The sequence below is a fragment of the Crocuta crocuta genome, unplaced genomic scaffold (genome assembly GCF_008692635.1).
Source record: "Crocuta crocuta isolate KB4526 unplaced genomic scaffold, BGI_CrCroc_1.0 scaffold197, whole genome shotgun sequence".
NCBI lineage: Eukaryota > Metazoa > Chordata > Mammalia > Carnivora > Hyaenidae > Crocuta > Crocuta crocuta.
This window is the reverse complement of record NW_027532002.1, coordinates 12,271,553-12,295,062: the sequence shown is the minus strand read 5'-3', so window position 1 is coordinate 12,295,062 and position 23,510 is coordinate 12,271,553. Positions and strand designations below refer to the sequence as shown.

Sequence of the window (23,510 nt, the reverse complement as noted above, 5' to 3'; positions counted from 1 at the left end):
AGGCTCCACTATTTTTAGTAGTATTGAACATACTGCATTACCACAATTTTTTCTCCTCCCAGCTTTCAAAGCACTCTAAAAACTGCTTTTTAAGGAGCACCTGACTGGCTCAGTCTAGTGAAGCATATGACTCTTGATCTCACAGTTTTGAGTTCAACCCCCCACATTAGTGTAGGTTACTTTAAAAAAAAAAAAAATACACTCTTTAAAAAATAAACAAACCTGTTTTTTAAAACTTCTCAACAGTCAAGGGCAGAACTATGTCATGTTTTCCCCCCTAAAAAGTGCACATTCATAGATGCTTACATCCATATACAAACCTCTCCTCCAAAAATAACACAATACTACACAATGGTTGCATTTGGGGAAGGGAAAAAGATCATTTTAATCATGTTTATGGTTTAAACTTTGCAATGTGTACTATATATTTTTTTAATCTTCCAACCTTTTATTTAAAGATTTTACTGTTTTTTAAACTTTTATTAAGTAAGCTCTATGCCCAAGGTGAGCCTTGAACTCACAACCCTGAGAACAAGGGTCACATGCTCTACCAACTGAGCTAGTCAGGTACCCCTTAAATCTTCTAACCTTTTTAACTACCATAGAAAAAACTAGTTTTACTTAATTCCTGTGGGTGTTCTGTATATAAAATGTTATCTAAAAAAAAAATAGCTTAAGATTACATTTGATTAGTTTCAGTGTACACATTACTCACCAAGAGACATAAGAGTAAACAGAAACACTGAAGAAACGTATGGCAATGTTCTACCAATTTCACACTATTGAGTTAGCACATCAAAATTTACCAAGCTGGGGAAAATGGACGATCATGAGCTAAAATTAAGTTAGAGTGGTATGGAAACAAATAACCTACATCTGATTAACAGTTTTCATAAGCCATGTGTACATTAGATAGTAGTTATTACACATTTTCAGGCGACACGGTATCTAAATTTAGGCTTAATGTGTCCTATACATGAAGAATGACCTGATTTTCAATAGTTCTAAGGCATCCTCAGTATAGAGTCAAAGATATTAGATTTATTGCATTTGGGCACTTAAGTTTTCAAATTAAGTACAAATCTGCACCTCTAAAATGAAACACTAGACTAGCATGCAAGATTTCATCTAGTATTTTAGTCAACAGATTATCAAAATCATTTTTCCATCTGTGCTCAATCATGCCTTTAGCATACCACCACCATACTAATACCTCCTACCTTAAAAACTCTCACTTCAACAGAGCAACAGAATAACAACATGCTATAATCTGTAAAATACAAATCAATGAGTCCATATTCCTGTAAACTAACAAATGAAATGAAGAGGGAAAAACTCTTCCTTAGAGTAAAATTCCAACTAACAAATATAGGCAAAGTAACATTCAAAAAGTCTCTCTCTCAGAAATAAATAAAAAACATTAAATAAAAAAATAGAACCAGTAAAGTATAAAGAAAAATAGTATCTTTTCACGGTGTAAAAATATCCCCCCAAAAGATTTTTTTTATTTTGTATTTTTTTTTTATTTCTAGGAGAGAGAGAGAGAGACAGCGTGAGCAGGGGAGGGTCAGAGAGAGAGGGAGTCACAGACTGAAACAGGCTCCAGGCTCTGAGCTGGCAGTCAGCACAGAGCCCGACGCGGGGCTCAAACCCACGAACCGCGAGATCATGACCTAAGCGAAAGTCGGACGCTTAACCGACTAAGCCACCCAGGCGCCCCAGCCCCCAAGAGATTCTTAATACAAAGGAGAAAATATTAATTTTACACTAGAGAAGTCTGGCAGACACCACTTACATCAATCGGTCTAAGTTAACCTGTCTCTACTACTGGAACAAAATCAACATCTATTTCCTAATGTGGTGCACTGAGGACATAATTACTTTTGTGGTATTTCACCAAAAACCCGTAACATGAATTCTCACAATGAGGGGATGGGGGGCATCAGACCAACCAATATTGAGGGACATTCTATAAAACAACTAGCTTAACCAACTTGACAAACTAAGAAGAAAAAGAAAACTAGCTTATACTCCTCAAAAACACGAAGGTCTTAAGAAAAACAAGCACCACCACCACCAACAACAACATGAAGGACAGGAGAAACAAAAGACTACGGAATTGCTCCAGATTAAAGGAAACCTAAAGGGGGCACCTGGGGGGCTCAGTTGACTCAGATTGTGATCTCGAGGTTCCTAAATTCAAGCCCCATATTGGGCTCTCTGCTGTCACCACAAAGCCCACTTCGGATCGTGTCTCTCTCTCTCTCTCTCTCTCTCTCAAAACTAAACATTAAAAAAATTAAAAGAAACATCTTAACTAAATACAATATATAATCTTGGGTTCAATCAAGGATGAGAAAAAAAAGACATTAGTGGAACAACAGGCAAAATCTGAAGAACATCTACAGATTAAACACTATTGTATCAGTGTTAAACTTTTTTTTGATAATTTTACTATGTCATGTAATATAATTTTTTTTACAGATTTTATTTTTTTAAGGGGTGCCTGGGTGGCTCAGTCAGTTAAGCATCCGACTTTGCCTCAGGTCTTGACATCATGGTTCGTGCGTTCAAGCCCTGTATTAGGCTCTGTACTGACCGCTCAGAGCCTAGAGCCAGCTTAGGATTCTGTGTCTCCCTCTCTTTGTTCCTCTCCCACTCACGCTCTCTCTCTCAAAAATAAAGATTTTTTTTTTAATTAAAAAAAAAAAAGTTATATGCTCCACTAACTGAGCCAGCCAGGTGCCCCTAGAATGTTGTTTTTAGAAAACACACACTGAAGTATTTACAGATGAAAAATCAGGGGAGTCAAAACTAATGTTTGGGAAAACTAGATAGACGGCGTATGCATAATCTGTACTGTTTTTGCATCTTTCCTGTAAATTGAAATAAAGGTTTTAAAGCCATCCCTTTACACCACAACCCCTCCAACTTCCATCCCATTCCTCTGATGTCTTTACAGCAATCTACCTGAAAACCTACCCATGTTCACTGTCTCTACCTCTTCCCCATCTATCCACTCACAAACCTACACCATTCAGGGTTTCAGTCCTAACTGTTCCACCAAATCTCCACCTATCCAGACACCAATAATGGTAACATTGCCAACTCCATTTTCGCCCTATTCTACATTATTTGTCACAGCTAATGACTCTTACTTAGTCCTTTAAACACCACCGTAAAGCATATACCTCCAGGTACTTTTTCAAGGTTCTCCTCCTCCCTCATGGGCCTGCTGCTCCTTCCCTGGTTCCCCTTCACTCACTATCTAGTCACTGTCCAATCTCCACGTGTCTAATAGGTATCTCACACTTAACCTGGCAAAGCACAACTCAGTGTCTCCCCTAACCTCGTCGTACCGCTGCCACAATCCTGCTCATCACTGGTGGTGGAAACTTCACTTTTCCAGGTGCTTTAGCTAAAGCAGTTTATTAACTGTCAAGGTCTCCTTGGTTCCTTACTCCCTACACCCAGCCACTATAACTGTGCCCACAGAACTCCCCCCCACACACACAAAATAGAAGATTCTAAGTACCTGGGGTGCCTGGGTGCCTCAGTTGGTTAAGCATCTGACTCAATTTTAGCTCAGGTCATGATCTCAGGGTTGTGGGATTGAGCCCCACAACAGGCTTCACATTGAGCATGGAGCCTGTCTAGGACTCTCTTCTTCCCTCTGCCCTCCTTCCCTGCTTGCACTTTCTCCCTTCCTCGCTCTCAAAAAAAAAAAAAAAAAGGTAGTAGATTCTAACTCTTCATCACTACTACCACACTACCACCACCACATCTCAATAGCTCTGGTCCCACTACCACCATCTCTGACTTGTACAATTAAAATCTTCCCCTAGACTCCTTGATCCCATTCCATCCCCACCTCCACTATCAACTGTTCTGTGAGAATTCCCTTTTAAAGATAAATCTCAGGGGCGCCTGAGTGGCTCGGTCGGTTAAGTGTCCAACTTCAGCTCAGGTCATGGTCTCATGATTCGTGGGTTTGAGCCTCTCGTTGGGCTCTGTGTTGACAGCTCAGAGCCTGGAGCCTGCTTTGGATTCTGTGTCTCCTTCTTTCTCTACCCCCCACCACCTCTCTCTCCCTCTCCCTCTCTCTCTCTCTCTCACAAAAGTAAACATAAAAAAGCAAAAGATAAATCTCATCAGGAGCACAAGGACGGCTCAGCTCAGTTGGTTAGTGTCTAACACTTAATTTTGGCTCAGGTCATGATCCCAGGGTCGTGGGATCAGGCTCCCCACTAAATGTGGAGCAGCCTGAAATATTCTCTCTCCCTCTTTCTCCCTGTCTCTGTCTCTCTCTCTCTCCCTCCCTCCTCCCCTGCTTGTGCACATGTGTGCCCTCTCATTCTTTCTCAAAAATAAGTAAATAGAGGCGCCTGGGTGGCTCAGTTGGTTAAGTGTCCAATTTCAGCTCAGGTCATGATTTCCCAGGCCGTAGGTTCAAGCCCCATGTCAGGCTCTGTGCTGACAGCTCAGAGCCTGGAACCTGATTTGGATTCTGTGTCTCCTTCTCTCTCTGCCCCTCCCCTGCTCATGCTCTTTCTCTCTTAAAAATAAATAGAACATTAAAAAAAAAAAGTAAATAAACATATAAAGATAAATCTCATCTGAACCATCTCTTCTAAAAACCTTTCCACGGCTTCCTCTCTTTCCATTCCTATCCACCAACATGCAAACTCATCTCCTACAGCTCTCCTGCTCTACTCTAGCCACGATGGCCTCCTAATTGACTTAAAGACAATGAGAATGCATAGGCTTTGGCTGTCCCCTATGCTTAGGTCACTTCCCCACCTGGCACCGACCTGCCTGCTCATCTCACTCCCTTACCTCCAGTAAGCCTCTGCTCACACAGTGCCATATTGGTGAGGTTTCCCCTAGTCATCTGATATGAAATAATTAATAAACCCCTGCCAATTGTTTCATTCTTTCTTACCCAAATTTATTTTTCTCTTCAACACACCTTACATCTGTCCATCTCTCCTCTCTAAATCTGTGCTGTCCAACAGAAATAGCGCAAGCCACAAATGCAAGGCACATACATAATATTAAATTTCCCTGTGACTACAGTCAAAGCAGTAAGTGAAATATAAAAATCATCAATGAGGGGCACCTGGGTGGCTGAGTCAGTTAAGCGTCAGGACTACTGATCTTGGCTCAGGTCATGATCTCACAGTTCTGAGTTCGAGCACTCATGTTGGACTCTGAGCTGATGGAGAAGAGCCAGCTGGGGATTCTGCCTCTCCTTCTCTCTGCCCCTCCCCCACGTGTGCACACACGCACTCCTCCTCTCTCTCAAAATAACTTAAAAAAAAAAATCAATGAGGGATGCCTGGCTGCCTCACTCAATGGAGCATCTAACTCTTGATCTTGGAGTTATGGGTTCAAGCCCCACATTGGGTATAGATTTAAAAATAAGATTTTTAAAAACTCTCTCTTTTTCAACGAAGTCATCAAAATCCAGTATGTATTTCACATATACACAATATCTGAATTTGGACCAGGCACATTTCAATTGCTTAGTCCCTGTGGCCACTGGCTGCTCCAGTGACCAGGACAGCCCTTCACCTACACCTACGCTTCATGACTCCGTTTGTATATTCCATCTAATTCTCTCTCCCAAGAACCTAAAGCAGTAGTAAACACTCAAAAATTTGTTAAATCAATCATTTAAAAACTACTAAGATCCAAGACGAGCAAAACAGAACCATTTGTAGAAAGAGAACATAAGAGCAAGCCACTGAGCTTTCTCAAACCAGAAAAAATATACAGAATGGAAAGGACTTGGTGAAATACATGAAAGGTCATTTGTTGTATTAAAACTCTTACAGGAAAAAAAATGGTCTCAGAAAAGTACCTCTCCTGTGACAGGAACAAAAGCAGTTATTTTCTAAATTTAACCCACAGTTACTTCCAGCAAAGGAAGGCAGCTGAAATAGGTCAGAGGCAGGACTCTTCACTTGGTCATCACTACCAACACAATGAGTCACCACAAGCTTCCAGCCCCGAAACACCTCAAAACCGGCAGAAGAAACTGGGAAACTGTGATGATGCCCTGAGATTCTAACTACTAGATTTCAACGTTTTAGGAATAACTAAGGTACTGAGGTTGTACATTTCCTAAGATGTGTAGTAACCAACATATGGGGTTCGCTTTGGCTTAAAGAACTTACAAACTCACTTCATTTTACTCATATGCATTTGTCTGAAGTGCTCCCTATTTACACTAGTCTATCCTTCATGCACCTGGATTTTTCCTTCATGATTAGTTTTGTTTTGTTTTTCCCACAATTGTTTTCACAAACTGACTTGTATAAAACTCCCTATCAAGGCTACCATGCCATGGAGTTGCACAAAGTCCTCACTTGTTCCTGCCATCTGCTGTGTTACGATGTTAGTACATATTCACAGGAGAATCTAATCCAAATAATTTCAAGCATCACATTAGTGTACAAGCAGCAATTCTCAATGTACAATATGTGGTCTCCTGGGCATCCTTGAGACACTTTTCAAAAAGTCAAAACAATTTTTTTTTTCTAGGAGACAGAGAGAGAGAACGTGAGCAGGGGAGGGTGAGAGAGAGAGAGGGAGATACAGACTCTGAAATAGGCTCCAGGCTCTGAGCTGGCAGTCAGCACAGAGCCCGACGCCGGGCTCGAACCCACGAACCGCGAGATCATGACCTAAGCGAAAGCCAGACGCTTAACCGACTAAGCCATCCAGGCACCCCTAGTCAAAACAATTTTTATCATACTATGTTGACATTTGTGCTGAAGCAAATGGTGCAAAAACAATGGTGGGTAAATTGCTGGCACCCTAGAATGAACCAAAGCAGTGGCACTAAACTGTAGTAGTCATCCCTGCATTCAGAGACACTAGCAGCAAAATACAACCCAAGTTTCTTTTTTCCCATGTATAAACATTTATTTTGAAACTAAGAGGCAGAGTGAGCAGGATAGGGGCAGAGAGCGAGGGAGAGAGAGTACCCCAAGAAGGCTCCCTGGTGTCACTGCAGAGTCTGAGGTGGGGCTCGAACTTACAAACTGTGAGGTCATGATCTGAGCTAAAACCAAGTGTTGGATGCTTAACCAAATGAGCCACGCAGGTGCCCCCAACAAATGGTAGTTTTTGAAAGGCTAGCTGAAATGTGGGATACCGTGTTAATGTGAAATCATGTGAGTTTTTTTTTAAATAAACTTTCAAAGGGGAGTCTTGGTGGCTCTGTTCGTTAAGTGTCCAACTCAGGCTCAGGTCATGATCTCACAGTTTGTGGTTTGAGCCCTGCATCGGGCTCTGTGCTGACAGCTCAGAGCCTGCTTCCGATTCTCTCTCTCTCTCTCTCTCTCTCTCTGCCCCTCCCCTGCTCACTCTCTCTCAAAAATAAAAATTTTTTACGAAAAAAATAAACTTAAAAAACATCTACCACTTGTTGAGTTTTGGTGTAGGAACAGAGAATATCCACAATTCTCTAAAAAGATGATTTTTTTAATGTTTATTTTTGAGAGACACACACAAACAGAGTGTTAGCTGGTAAGGGGCAGAGAGAGAGAGGGAGACACAGCATCTTAAGCTGGCTCCAGGCTCCCAGCCATAGGTGCAGAGCCCTACGCAGGGCTCTAACTCACAAACTGTGAGATCACGACCTGGGCCAAAGTCAGACGCTTAACCAACAGAGCCATCCAGGCACCCCTCTAAAAGAGATGATTAAAAATATCCCTTTCCCTAACTACACATCTGTGTAAATCGCATGAAGTAGTTCAGTATGCAGCTATTAGGCCAAACACTAAAGAAAGTTGCAGAAATTGCAGAACAATTCCATTTTCCTCATTTTTATTTTGGTTTTAGAAGCTTTTTTAAACAAAAACCTTATGTTAATATACAATGGGTTTATTAGTTATTCATTTGAAAATAGTAGTTTTAAGCATTATTCAGTTTATTGCTAATGAAGTATATATAGATCAATTTAAAAAAAAAAACTCTTTGGGGGTCCTGAGTTTTTAACTGTTAAAGAGTCAAAACCAAAAACCTGAGAAGCATTAAAACAGGATGTAAAACCAAGGGCCTACCATTAGCCTCTCCCCTCCTCAATTGGTTTACTTTTGAGGAGATGACCACTCTCTGTGGTGGGCAATCTTCCAGACCTTTTTCTATGGTTTTACACCAACATGTGCATATGCAAGGGTTTTTTTCCAAAAACCTGTTAAAAAAATTTTTTTTAAGTTTGTTTATCTTTTAGAGAGAGAGAGAGAGAGAGACAGAGCATAAGCAGGGCGGAGGCAGAGAGAGAAGGAGAAACAGAATCAGAAGCAGGCTCCAGGCTCTGAGCTGTCAGCACAGAGCCTCATGAGGGACTCAAACTCACAAACAGTGAGATCATGACCTGAGAACCAAGGTCAGACGCTTAACCGAATGAGCCACCCAGGCACCTTATCAAAAACCTGTATTTTAAGAACTGACTTCTCAATTTGTTCCTCCAGCGTCAGCTCATATAAGTCTTTATCATTCTTTATAACTGCTATAACATGTGCCACAGTATAGTTTGTTAGAATACAAACATTTTCAGGGCACGTGAGTGGCTCCATTGGTGGAGTGTCCGACTTCAGCTCAGGTCATGATCTCATGGTTCGTGGGTTGGAGCCCCAAGTTGGGCTCTGTGCTGACAGCTCAGAGCCTAGAGCCTGGTTTCGATTCTGTGTCTCCTTCTCTCCCCCCCCCCCCATTTGTGTGTGCTCTCTGTCTCTCAAAAATTAAATAAATAAAAAATAAAAAAGACACTGGTGCATTTTCTTTGGATGTACATTTTAAGTTACTTTCAATTTTCCATTAAATACGGCAAAACTGGGGTGCCTGGTTGGCTCAGTCCATGCAGCATTCAACTCTTGATCTTGGGGTCCTGAGTTCAAGCCCTATGTCCGGTGTAGAGCTTTAAAAACAAAAAACAAGAGGTACCTGGGTAGCTCAGTCGGTTAAGCATCTAACTATTGATCTCAGCTCAGGTCATATTTCTAAGTTTGTGAGTTCGAGCCCTTCATCAGGCTCTCTGCTGTCAGCAAAGAGCCCACTTTGGATCTTCTGTCCCCCTCTCTCTCTGCCCTCCCCCCACTCATTTTCTCTCTCTCTCAAAATAAGTGAATTCTAACAAAAAAAAAAATCTACCTTCTAAAACTCAGAAATGGTTAACTGCTAAATGTCCCACTCAAATTAAGGCTGGGATCCTCTCTGATTTAAAAGTAGACAATGTTAAAAAAAAATATCTAGATTATCCGTATATAATGCCTATTAAAATGTAATGAGTGATGATATAAAACCCAAATGTTTATCTGCAAGTACTTTGGACTCCTACCCAGAGATCTTTTCACCAAGACCTGTGATTTGTAGATCTTTTACAGTGTTATTGAAAACTATGCTTACAAATTGTAGAAAAACCATGAACACTGGGTTGTTTTACATGAATTTTGGTTGAGAGATATTCACATTTTAAGTTCTAACAGATACTGCCAAATAACATACCGAGAAGTCTTTGCCAATTTACTCTCTAGCATTCCTCCACACTCTTGCCAACACCAGGCATTATCAATTTTGTTTTCTTCCCAACCTGATAAGTGACAATTGTAATGGCAATTTCTGCCTATTAATTACCAAGATTAAGGGTCTTTTCCTGAATGCTCTGGCTTTTCAGATATCTCCTTCTGAACTGCCACTTTTGCATACTTTAATTTTGTACATTTTTGTACTATGTTGTCTCCCTCTTTGAAAGTAATAGTTTTTATCTCCTAGACTGTTTCTTTTTTTGAACAGTATCTCAAGACAATTTCACAACTAGATATAGATCTTTAGGGATCCTAAGACCTATACATCTAGATATAAAGTACAAAGTCTTATTCACAATGCACCAACTCAGTCTACAAAGAAATGTGAAACCTTTCTAAGTGCATAGGAGACACAAAACATGGAATTACACGAGAATAATTACATTTACTTTCACTTGCCACATGTAAATATACAAGCTTATTAATATGAGACAACACCACTTAGGTGTCAAAATACTCCAAGGAATCCATTACAAACATCAGTTAATATCCAACAACTCTGTGCAACAGGTTTTATTGCCCCTATTTATAGATAAACTAAGAGGCTCGGAGAGTTTTATCAGTTTGCCCAGTATCACAGAGCTGAGCAAGGATTCCAAATGAGGTCTTAGTGATTCCATACAAGATGTCACTGGCCCTCCCCATTGCTGTGCTTTGCTGAGGCCCCTCATTTTGCTTAGTTAATAGTATGTGCACCTAGAAGGGTCTTATTTTTCCTCCAATGGTTCATTCTATCATTTGATGCCTTAATAAAAGTCACATAATACCAGGTGCTTTTTAATCATCACTACTCATGACTATCTTGTCATCTGTGACCTAAAAAAGGTAACAATAACAACACTGGCTCGGTTAGCCTTACTAAAGGGTTCCTAGTCCTATCATGATTCACCCTAATTACCCAGTCAGAAGGCTAAGAACAGCCCTAAATCCCAGGGAGTGTGTTGGGGCACAGTTGTTCTCACAAAACACTTCAGAGGTAAAAGCATTCCAAGATGATTTCTGGTGAACACAAACCAAAACTAACCTAAACATCAAGTCTTGAATGATGATCCCAAATAACCATCTGCTTAGTGGCATTTTAACTAAAAGGACTGAGCCCCTCAAATTAAACACATCAAGAATTAAACAATGGTCACTCCTTGAGCACAGACTGCTCTCAGCCCTCCTCTAAGCTCAGTGTCAACCACCACACTGCCTCACACAGGAGCCTCTCTAATCCCAAATAGCACATAGTTCCCCTACACACACCAGGGTATTTCACACTTACATGTCTTGGCTCCTGCTGTCCCTCCTGACTCTACCATCTCCTAGACTGGACAGTTAGCCTCCATCTACCTTAACATCTCTCCCCGAACCTGTCCCTGGCTGGCTGTACCAATACCCAGCTAAACCAAATGCCGCCGTGATTCTGGGGCATACCGTATATATCCCATGACATATTTATACCTTCTCTTTACCTGCAGAGGTATTCATCCATCCTCTGCCACAGTGAATCACTGCTGGTGTTCAAGACAAAAGTATCACCCAGGCACTCAAACAACGAAGTGAAAGCTACTATATTCCATGTACTTTTTCCTTCATAATAAGTATTTTCTTTCTAGCCCCTGAAACGGAGCACTGCACTAATTACAAGCACAAGTGCTCAATCTATGCTTGTTAAACTAAAAATTTATACAAGCTGGGGCACCTGGGTGGCTCAGGTCATGATCTCACAGTTCCTGAGTTATAGCCCCACATCAGGCTCTGTGCTGACAGTGCAGAGCCCACTTCAGATCTTCTGTCTCCCCCTCCCTCTGCCCTTCCTCTCTTGCGCGCGCTCTCTCAAAAATAAATAAATCTTAAAAAAAATATTCTTTTGTAGAAACCATGGGAAATAAATTCATTTCTGAAACGCAGAAGAAAAATACAGAAACAGGTCAACTAGGGGCACCTGGGTGGCTCAGTGGGTTTGCACATCAGACTCTTGATGTTGGCTCAGGTCATAATCTCACAGTTCCTGAGATGGAGCCTCTTACTGACAGCACGGCTCCTGCTTGGGATTCCCCTACTCCCTCTCCCCCTCTCACACGCTCACACTCTCTCTCAAAATAAACATGAAAAAGTAGGTAAACTAGCACCTAAAAAATACTAACATTACGTTAAATTATAATTCTCAACCACACTTATCTCTCAAAAAAAACAAACACAAGAGCCTTTCTATTTTTGCAAAAGCAACTGTTTTTAAGTTTTTCCTAATGTGTATTTATTTTTGAGAGAGAAAGAGAGTGCAAACGGGGGAGAAGCAGAAAGGGAGCTACAGAATCCGAAGCAGTCTCCAGGCTCTGAGATGTCGGCACAGAGCCCGATGTGTGATTTGAACCCACAAACCATGAGACCATGATCTGAACCAACATCGGACACTTTAAGCCACCCAGGCACCTTTGACTGTTTTTAAAACAGACATTTGGGAATCATGGGTGAGAACACAATCACTTCTTGAACAGCTTTACCATCACAGGTTTTGGGGTTTTTTTTAATTCATTACAGTTGACATACAATGTTACATTAGTTTCAGGGGTACAACACAGTGATTCAACTAGTCTATACGTTAAGCTCTGCTCACAAGCACAGCCATCACCTCTCACCATACAAGGCTATCACAGCACCATGGACTATATTACCTATGCTGTACCTTTCTTTCATTCTCATCCCATGACTTATTCCATAACTGAAAGCCATCACAGGTGGTTATGGTCTGTTTTTGTTTTGTTTTGCTTTTGTTCAGAAAGAGAAATGGGGGGATGGAGTGGGGGAGGGGGGTGGGGAGAGAGAGAGAAAATGAATTTAAGCAGGCTCCACACTCAGATCTCCACAGATCATGACCTGAGCTGAAATCAAGAGTGGGACACTTAACCCACTGAGCCACGCAGGTGCCGCATCAACATAGGCTCTTTTCATTAAGCTCTCCAACCATCATCTGCCCAGAGTTTTGGAAACTCATTTTTAATCAAATTTTCCCTCAAAATAGGACTTAGGCAAGTTCTCACTGATTATTCGTCCCTGAGGTAAAATCCAAACTTCAAGGTGCTAAGGTTCTAAGTATAGGAGAGCATAAACCCTAGGTGTTCAAGCTATAAGCAGTCACAACTTAATCTTCATAGCTTTTACCTTAACTTTTATATACATTGGGCTCTGCACAGGCCACCCAGCGCTTGCTTGGGAGTCTCTCTTCTCTGCCTCTCTCAAAATAAATAAGTAAATAAACTTAAAAAAATGTCTATCAATACATATATAGAAAAATTTCTGGAAAATATACCAAATTACCAGCTAGAAGACCTGGGAAATACATGGAGATAGGGAGGATTGAAAAACAAGTCTTTTCACATTTCATGTGTTTTTAATTAATTTGAATGTATACACATATAAAATTCAAGCTGTTAATATGTATATACCCTATTGTATCTAGGTTACACCATGATTTGTTTTAAAAGATCATACATGCTCAATGAAAATAATTAACATACCACCCACAGATTTCTACTTACATGAGTCCATGTCCAAAACCAGAACAAAAGTTTTCCTTATTTCTGTTATCACCAAATGTTGTCTACATCCAGTATTCATATTCGAATCTCAAGTGGAAAAATACAACATCAACCACTGAAGTTACTACTGAATAATAATGTATATTGATGCTTTAAACACATGTCCCCAGAATCCTATCATAAATGATATCATTTCCCATTATTCTAACCTCCCCAGGCTTCAACTTCCTCCTCCTTAATCAACATCATGTACTTAAATTTTTTTTTTTTAAACGTTTATTTATTTGAGAGAGGGAGAGACAGAGTGAGAGCTGGGGAGGGGCAGAGAGACAAAGAATCTGAGGTGGGCTCCAGGCCCTGAGCTGTCAGCACAGAGCCCAATGTAGGGCTCAAACCCGCCAACCCAAAGATCATGACCTGAGCTTAGAAAATGGAGGTGGGATTCAACCCTAGATCTTAGACTTCATGTCTCACATTCTTCTGGCAATGGCCTTCAGTTCACCAAGGGCACATGGTAGAACTATCAAGGCTGCTAAGCACAAAGTTCCAGCAAAATTCCTCCCCCCAGTCTCCTAATCCTTAACAATATTCAAAGTTTAAACAACTTCCTTCTTCAAGCCAGGATCCTACTAAACTTAGTGAGGAGCTGGAACAACCAGGCACCAATGGACTCCACTCTGGACACGTCTACCTCTTCTGCAATCTAAAACCTACCCCAGGAGTCCTGATCACATGCCTGCGACAAAGCCATGGCATCTACCTCCTCATGCCCTCCGTTTTTCTCTCATACTTCATTGGGCCCTCCTCCAACTTCTCTGCAGTTCATTTATATCAAGATAAAGCTGCTAAAAAAAAAATACCTTCAAGGAAGAAGCAGTTCCCCTTTCCATCTTAAAACAGTACATCCAGATGTTTTTACTCTATAGAAAGCCCCAGATTCCAGACTACCTATACTAGTCTTTTTCCTGCAGGAAGACAATAAATCAACCCTTTAAAGAAGCCAAACAAGATTTCTTTTTTCCTCAGAGAAAGCAAGAAACGGGATATTTCTGCTCCAACATGCCACTGCAAACATGAGCAGCTTGCTGTGTAAGCTACTTTGAGGATTTGACAACTTAAATGAGAGGAATCAAGGCAGGGCAGAGTCAAAGGTTGTCAAAAATGGGTTCCACTAATTACCTGCAGTGCCCTGGGCAAGTCACTTCTCTCAAACCCTTATGGAGAATCCTTTGGTAGAATAACTAACACCACTTATACACACACACACAGGAAAAACCTTTGTGCTATCTCATTTTCATTGGTTTTCCTTTTTTTAAAATAGTAGGTATTTCCCACATTCTGAAAGTAGTACTTTACTGATCAAAGGACCTGCATAAACCAGGTCTTAAAGAGTTATCAGGGACACCTGGGTGACTCAGTCAGCTAAGTGTCCCATTCTTGATTTCATTCGGCTCAGATGATCTCACAGTTTATGGGCTGAAGCCCTGCATCAGGCTCTGCACTGACAATGCAGAAGCAGGTTTAGATTCTCTATCTCCCTCTCTCCCCACCCAACCTCTCCCTCTCTCAAAAATAAACAAACATTTTAAAAAGTTATTCAGATCAAGTCATCTGTCTCAAATCAACTGATCTAACACATCACCTAGTTTTGGTGACTACTGTGGCCAAACCCAGGATTCATACTTTGAGGAGAAAGCTGCCTTACCAAGGACCAGATTTTTAAATATGCAAAAATGAGGCAATTTAGGGGACTTTTACAAAAGGTTTCTTGTATTTCTTATAGCTAAAATTTTATGAATAAAATGGAAGGAATGCTTTACTTATTCCAACATCCTAAAATTACAAAATGATTAAAGTATTTTAAACTTAGCCCGTGATATCCATAAATGTTTTGGCCGATAGTTTCAACACTGCTGGTCAAATCAAGTCTTTTTTTTTTTTTTTAAGTTTTTATTTTAATTCCAATTAGTTAACTTCCTCAAATCAAGTCTTTTAGAAAACCTCAGAGAAACACTGGACTTGGTGTTTCTACACTGCTATGGAACCTAAGACAGCTTCATAGGATTTTCCAAATGTGCATTAATAAAAAGTAGAATGGGTTATCTAGAAAGTGAGCCCAGTCACCAGAAGTGTTGAAACAGATACCAGAGAGTAGGTCAACTCAAACAAGTCTTGTATACTGGCAAGAGGATCTACTAAACTTAGGACTCTTCCATCTCTAGCAGGTTATAAATAGAACATGCTCAGGGATGTTTCTGGAAAGTTAAAAAATTAAGATAATGACTTCTGAAATAAGGACTACATAGGTTGCTCCAAAATTCGTAAATCACTCTCCATCCATCTACTGCCAAACCAGAAGACTGAGACTTAATGCCAACCCCACTCACATTCATCCATCTAAATCACGAACTCTCATTGGTATCCACAGTGTCAATTACACAGGCTTTCTTCATGAATATTCCAGAACCAGTTCACTCTGCTTGCTTTTCCTGTATCTTATTGGCCTCCCTCATTCGTCTTTGCTGGTTTCTCCTTCCTCCCAAAGCCCCATACTCAGTCCCTTAGTAATCTTGTCCAATCCCATGATTTTAAATATCACAAGCTAATGACACGTCTAATTTTCACCTCCAATTTCTACCCTCCAGATTGATATATTCAACTACCTACCTGACTTCATCACTTAAATTTCTAACAAGCATTAGAGCCAAAAGTGAAGCTCCTGATTTCTACCCAAGAATTTGCTCCTTCCCCCAAACTCTGTTTTGGTAAATGACACCAATTTCCATCTAGTTTTTCTGAACTCCCCCTCCCCCCACCAAAAAAAAAAAAGGTTTTAATGAAAGTTTTTTTAAGTTATTTTGAGAGAGAGAGAGAGAGAGAGCGCGCGCGAGAGCGCGTGCACAAGCTGGGAGGAGCAGAGAGAGAGAAGCAGAGAGAAAGAATCCCAAGTATAAATAGTGAGATCACAACCTGAGCCAAAGCCAAGAGTAGGATGCTTAATCAACTGAGCCACCCCAACCCAAAAATTTTATCATGCTTTCCTCTTCTCTTACCTTTCATCTAATCCATCAGCAAATCCTCATAGTTGTTTCTTACAAATATACAAACACTGACCATATTCATTACCTCCTGAGCAACATCATCATCTCTTGCCAAAATATTACCATGGGAACTGGTTCTCCATTTCTAGAGCTAAACGCAATTTTCAGATAGTTTAGGTTCCAATCACTTTGAAGCCACTACTCCTCCCCTCATTCTACTTATGAAAAGAGTCTACAAAGATGGCCACCAATTCCTTCCTCTCTGTACATGCATACCACTCTACCATCAAGATACCAATTCTGGGCCTAACCTTTAAAAGGCCTAGTAGCAGTTTCTACTCTCACTTGGTAGCCAAGCCACTACTAACAAGTGTTGAGATAGCTTGCAGAGAAAAGTCACGTAGACCAGCACGAAGACGCCAACCATGTGAATGAAGCCTTCTTCAACCTTTTAGATCAGCTCAGTAAATGACCTAAAGTGACACTACATGGAACAGAAACAACTGCCGAGCAGACCAACAGAATCATGAATAAAAATAAGTTGTTCTGAGCCACTAAGTTTTGGGGTAGTTTGTTATGCACCAAGAGATAACTGAAAACACCAAGATAGCAGCGGACCCAATTTCTAGACAATAAATGATAATGCCAGCTATCCTAATAGCCCTCTCTCAACCTAAGAGATCCACTTGGGGTGCCTGGCTGGCTCAGTTGGTGGGGCGTGACTCTTGATCTCAGGATTTTGAGTTGGAGCCCCACTTTGGGTATAAAAGAAAATCTTTAAAAGAAATTTACAGTTCCATTAGATTCACCAAAGAATACATCTATAAGAATTTCAAACTACCTCCTAATCAAATTAAATGGCCTCAAGACAATTCTCTAAAATGCATAATTTATGTACTATGTATTCACCTTCAGGGCAACAAAATCCACATACTATATTAATATTTACAACTGTGTTTATTTACCAATACTTGCCAAACAGCAGTTTCTGACCATGATAAATTACACCCTCAGTTTTAATAGAGCACTAAAAACTATTTGCCACCAGCTTTCAAGCAAAACTCTGGCCATTCAAGCCAATTTTTTAAACATCAGATTTATGGGGAAGAGTTCTAACTAAAACGCCAATGCTATCCCTTGGTCACTGTTACCACACTGCCACCTCCTGTCTTGTGACTCTAGAAGCTTGAATCATAGGCAATAGTTAAAAGGAAACTTGGCTAAGAATAGCACAGCCTTTCTCCATCCTCCCAGACTAAACCGACCACCAAAGTTGGATAAATAAATCATACAAAAAACGGATTATACAATTCAAAAATTAGTTACTGCTAGGAAAGTTTGTACCTCAACACTGCTCAAGACAATTACAAAAGAGATGCTTCAAATATACATCCAGATGGCTCAACAGCTTCACTTTAGTACAAATTCCAAGATCTGTAACAATACATTAACTGCAATGGTATGGCTCACAGAAGGATTTCAAAATATGACAAAGATCATTTCCCTCTTGCTGACTGCCCAAAAGGGGTACGCGTGCAAAAGTAACTGAGGTACAACAGAAAATACAGGCTTCTTATAGGGAAGACCTCACATCTAATTCCAAAAGGTATTTTTAAGCCTTAGCTGGTAACTCATTTCAAGCAGAACAGCAAGCCTCAGAACAAACTATGCCCCCTGTTAGTTTATTATAGTGGCATTTTGCATGAACAGAGAATGTAAGTGATCACACAAATCAAAAGGAAAGCCAGAAACAGAAGCCAAGATTCTCAATTCCCACTGGCTCCAGGCACATGTCATGTTTCCATAATGTCTTCCTTGTTACTGTGCACAGCCACACAGAAGCTAATCAACATTCACTTATATGTTTTTTAATTCTAATAATGCCAAAGTAAGAAATCTTTTACTCTCTCTCTCTTAACTGTACTGATGCAAAAACATGAAATCAAGAAAAATCTTCTTGGCTACAATCACTCAAGCAGTCATGCATTACTGACTTCAAACTGAGCACTCCAAACACACTGCTTATGATTCTTTACCAGCCATGAAAGTTTCCTAACATTCAGAACCTCACATCTAAGAGAACTCTAATTCACAATATTCACCTGTACCAAACTAATAGGCAAGGGGCAACACAGCTATTCATGCCTACATTCAAATGTTCAGCTTTAAAAAACAAGCTTTTGGGGCACCTTGATTTCAGCTGGAGTTATGATCTCACAGTCTATGAGTTTGAGCCCCACACTAGGCTCTGCACTGATGGTGCAGATCCTGCTTGGGATTCTGTCTCCCTGTCTCTCTGCCCTTCCTCTGCTTGTGCTCTCTCAAAATAAAATAAATTAAAACTTTTAAAAATTTTAATTAAGTTAAAAAGCAAGCTTTTATTGGCCTGAGACAACAGGATCATATGCCCTGGCCAATGGACACACTGCTGGTTGTGGGACCATCCTAGTCTATACCTACCAGCTGTTAAAATGCAGCACTCACTTTTAAATAGCCATTCAAAGTATGATACATTTAAAACCCCATTAACTTTTATACTACGTCTATCTAATTTACATGTTAGGCTCAAAATTCTAATATGGAAATAAGCTGTCCTCTTCACTTTTTAAGGAAACAAAAAAACCACCGACACGTGAGCTTAAACAGCAGTCTAATAGATCCTTCCTGGAAAAATAGTACCTATAATATCCTATTATTTTTTATTCTTTATTCAAATGTATTTTGCTTTCATATAATCTTAATACTAACAGCTAAATCATGAGCAAGTTTAAGCTATAAAAAACCAAAAATATGAAAAATTTTTCACAACTTAAGAAGTCACTGAAAACCAACTAAAACTACCATCTTCTCAGTTCCAGGAGTGTCAGAAACTTTCCAGTTCCCTCTCCCAGGCTCAAAAGCCCACAACATAACAATCAGTGCTATTTACATCATATATGGGCACCTAAGAGGTCCCATAACATAACCAATCCAATAGAGCTAACTAAGGTCTTCAAAGTCACAACAATTTTCACACCTACCCTTATCTCTAAGGCAGGGCAAGGAGAAGGATGGTGTTTAAGCTTATACCTCGGAGAGAAGCCAAATATTCATGTGCTAGATCTTTTATTTAGAAATCGAAAGCACCAGCACTATCACACATAGTCAATACAATCTTCTCCATTCTGGACACGCGAATCTCAAACTCTGTGAAATAGTTATAATCCACCACAACTGAGGGATATCTGAATGCAGAAAAGCAACATTCCTTCCACATTCCCCTGAGACTTCAGTAATCAGGAGCTAAGCTTGGTCAGAACCCAGCTCAACAGTGCCCCTTCCTGAAAGTTTCACTGCCCAGCTTAGCTCCCAGTCAGAGTTGGGCCAGCATGTGAAAGCTTCAAATTGCCTCCTGGGCCTGCTCCCTGTTTAGTTGCTGCAAGTCCATTCATCCATCTCAGAGTGCTGCCATAAGCATTCTTCAGCACCAGGCTCCCAACATGCCTTGCACAGCAGGTATAAAGGTCACTGCTGCACATGTGGGTGTGCCTGCCTCAGATGCCCACATGGTGATGGGATGGAATGCAAGGGCTGCTAAGCACAAAGAACTCCACCCAGAAGTCCAGCAGGCTCACTTGGCAAGGACTGGTCTGCAGCATTCAACGCACGGTCACCAGTACCACTGCTTGACCCTTCCATAGGAGCTAATAAGCATGGCTCACCAAAGGTGTCTTCTCAGCCCTCTCCCAAAGCCTCTTCAGACAGTGGAACAGTCCAGATAAGGGAAACTGCATCACAGTTCCAAGGTTCAGTTACAAGACTGTAATACAGATTTCCAGCAAATTTCCCTGAGCAGAGAAAGAAACCTCTACTTTTGTTTTTCATCATCTCAATACTAGAAAAAGACTTAGTTGATTGTTCCCCCTATCTGTAAAGATTTGTTTCCAATATATTCATTCCTACTTTCTACTAACATAGTTATTTAAAATCCTGAGCATTTTAGGGGCTCCTGGGTGGCTCAGTCAGTTAAGTGTCCAACTTTGGCTCAGGTGATGTTCTCAGTTCCTGAGTTTAAGCCCCACATCGGGCTCTCTGTTGTCAGCGTTGAGCCTGCTGGGGATTCTCTGCACGCCCCCATCAAAAATAATTTTAAAAAGGGGCGCCTGGGTGGCTTAGTCGGTTAAGCGTCCGACTTTCGCTTAGGTCATGATCTCGTGGTTTGTGGGTTCGAGCCCCGCGTCGGGCTCTGTGCTGACTGCCAGCTCAGAGCCTGGAGCCCATTTCAGTCTGTGACTCCCTCTGTCTCTGACCCTCCCCTGCTCACGCTGTCTCTCTCTCTCCTAGAAATAAATAATGTTTAAAAAAATAAAATAAAATAAAATAATAATAATTTTAAAAATATTTTTTCAAAGTCTTGAGCATTTTAATGTAAGCCAAATCAGCCTAATGTTAATCTACATTGTTAATAAAATGAAAAAGCATCCATTGATATACTGCTGCCATTGGTGGCATTTTACCTTCTATGCTTTCCTAAGAGGAACCCCTGTTCGTTATCAAGCAACAAGTACGGTTTTTAGCTTGGGCAACAGTCTTTAAGAATAAAACAGGCTTTTACCAGATGTTTTTAATTTAATTCACTACACATGGGGAGAAATTCACGACAGGCTGGAAAAGAAAATCAGGAGAGCAAAGCTAAGTAATCTGCATTTACATGCAGGTCCATAAATTGTATCTGAAAAATGCCAGACATTTAATGTTTAAATTTAGAAACTCTCAAATGTTCAAATGCCAGTCGGACACAACCATTCGCCTCTTTTTTAGTCAACATTTGAAGAAAATTAGGACATGCAGGCTAAACATGAAACCAATTAGAATCTGCAGAATGTACTTACATTTTTTTTCCTTAGGTATACAATTTAGACTATGCCTTTAAATTTTTTGAGATAGGACATTACCCTCAAATTTTTAATTCCTATTAAAGAGAGACCAATTTAGATACTTTTCAGTACCCTTTCTATTGTTCAAGAAGCTTTTAACAAAGAACAGCCCTCTACTATGTGAAATAACTTGACCCCACCAAAATTCCCAACCGGAACTACATCTATCTCATCACACAAATCTCTTTTCAATTGTCCTAATGAAAATTAAGTACATGAACAAGAGAAATCCACAAAAATCTATCTAACAAAAACAAGGTTTGTAAAAATGCTTTACCTGAGAGCTCAGTATAGAAATAAGCACATGACATTTTATATAGCCATCTCTATGCAGAGCACCAGAGAAATGCACAGCAAACCCTTCCTGCCCTCCAGCACACAGGCTCACCTATACCTAACCAGACACACGCAGTCCTAGTTTATTTATATTAACTTTCAGCTTACTGCTTAGCCCCGGGGGGGTGGGGGTGGGGGTGTCAGAAATAGGTGGAGAAAAGCAGAAACCCTAACCCCACCTTGCAAAACCCAGAAGAGCACAAGCTAAACCCAGCACCACAGTAAGGGAGCAGCGCCTTTCCAATTAATTACAGAGCGAGGATCTGGCCTGGTCTTAAGAAAGCAGCCATTTCTTCAAATTCTCGAGGTTAAATCAGTCTCCAAACATTCTGTAAAGTGACACACTACACATGCTCTCCAACAAGTGCAATCCCCGTGCTTAAGTAGTTCAAATCTTTAGTCTTTACCATCTCTTGGTGGTTATTTGTAAGAAAATATTTGGTGGGGGGGCGGCAGGAGGGGCGAGAAACAAAGGCTGGTTTGCAGCAACCTGTGTAACTCTGGAGTGACTGAAAGGCGCTTCTGGTCAGGAGAAGCCCAGGCGTTCACTCACGTGTCCCAATCAGCAAATTGCACTCTTCTCAGACACACAGCCGGCCTCCGGCCTCCGAGGCCTCTCAGACTCCTCGCCGCCAACTGGGGGCAGAGAAGGAAAAGCACTCCACACCCACGCGTGACTGCAGCAGCTTTCCCCTCTCCTATACTTGTAGGTGGGTAGTGGGGGCGGAGGAGGGTCACCCACTGCTTCCTAATTGCTACAGAGTCCCCAAACCGCCCTTCAAAGACTGATTTCCTATTGGCAGCACCTTAGAAAAACTTAACAGCTGTGAAGGCTTCCTTGAGAGACTTCTATACCAGTAATAATCCGGTGGCAAGAACCACACACAAGACCTTTATTCCTTAGCAGCGCTCGCGCACACACCTGCCATAAACTTAAATGCAAGGAATAAGACAGAACCGCCAAGCCATACGGCATTAAATCCACCCAAAAAGCATGCGAGGAAAGGAAGTTTTCAGCTGTGTTGAGTCTTTCCTCCCAATAAAAGTGAGAATAGAATTGATGAGAACGGAATATTTAAGCTCACCTTTGTCTTTTTGGAACAGAGTGCTCAACTTCCATAAATTTCCCGTGCAGTTCCGCTTTACCTACGGACACACAAGAGGTGGAAGACAGTTGGCCGGGTTTAGCGGCTCTTCCCGCACGAAGGACCCGCCCAGCCTAAGCGGCGACACAAGTGACCGCAGACCCCCACGGCCCCCGGGTGCGTCTCGAGGCCGGGAGGGAAGCCCAGCCCCGCGCGGGTGGAAAGCTGACCCCTCGGGGCTGTGTATGCAACTTACAGATGGGTGGGGAGGCGGGGGTCGACTGGCTGCCCCACTACTTGGGTAACACTCTACCCCACCCCGGCCTCCTCCGCCCACCTCAGGGGACACCCAACCCCACGACAGCCGCAGGACGGACGCGGCCCCTCCGCCCACCTCCCTGGACACTTCCATAAGACAAACTCCGAGGAGCCGGCTACGCTGGCTTTTCTCAGGAGGCGACGCCGGGCCCTTCTCCCGCCTTCAAGCCCAGGCCCTCTAGGAACACGATAGGCACAGAGAGCACCGTCAGAAATGTAGCTCAGCACAGAAGGAACAAGGCGCCAAGTAGGGCGCGGCGCCCGCCACACGAAAAAACACGGGCTCCTGGAGGGACTCGAGCGCAGCCCCGACACGCAAGGTCCCGCGCGGAGCGTGCCCCGACACCCCCGGAGGCCGGGGCGAAGAGACAGGCCGGGGCACGGCGCCGCAGCTGGGGCTCCCTTGCCCGCGACCACCCGCCGCCCTCGCCCACCTGCCCCCCTAACTCCTCGCACGCGGGGAGGGGGAGCGTGGAACCCAGGTCGCACCAGCCTGCGTCCCGCAGGATCTAGAGGAAGCGCCGGGCCGCCAGTGCTCAGGCACCAGCCCGCGGCCTCACTCCGCACCAGGGTCGAGGCCACTTTGCCTTCTCCCGCACCCGGGGTCTGGGGCGAGACGGGCGAACTGCGAAACCCACCCCGTAAATAACGTGCAAAGAGAGGGGGGAGGGAGAGAGGGAGGGAGGGAGAAGCG

At 41.9% G+C, this 23,510-nt stretch overlaps 1 protein-coding gene across 6 annotated transcripts in view; it reads right to left on the bottom strand.

Moving 5' to 3' along the window:
* IGF2BP3 (insulin like growth factor 2 mRNA binding protein 3) overlaps window positions 1-23,510 on the bottom strand; it is a 148,372-nt gene that overhangs the window by 124,256 nt on the left and 606 nt on the right. For 4 of the 6 annotated variants that reach the window (XM_077775369.1, XM_077775372.1, XM_077775374.1 and 1 more), the window contains exon 2: window positions 22,499-22,559. In XM_077775369.1, the coding sequence (XP_077631495.1) occupies window positions 22,499-22,533 (35 nt within the window). In that variant the 5' untranslated portion in view covers window positions 22,534-22,559. Of the gene's footprint in view, window positions 1-22,498; window positions 22,581-23,305; window positions 23,377-23,510 lie in introns of those variants that run through there. The other 2 variants (XM_077775370.1, XM_077775375.1) reach the window with 2 other exon arrangements.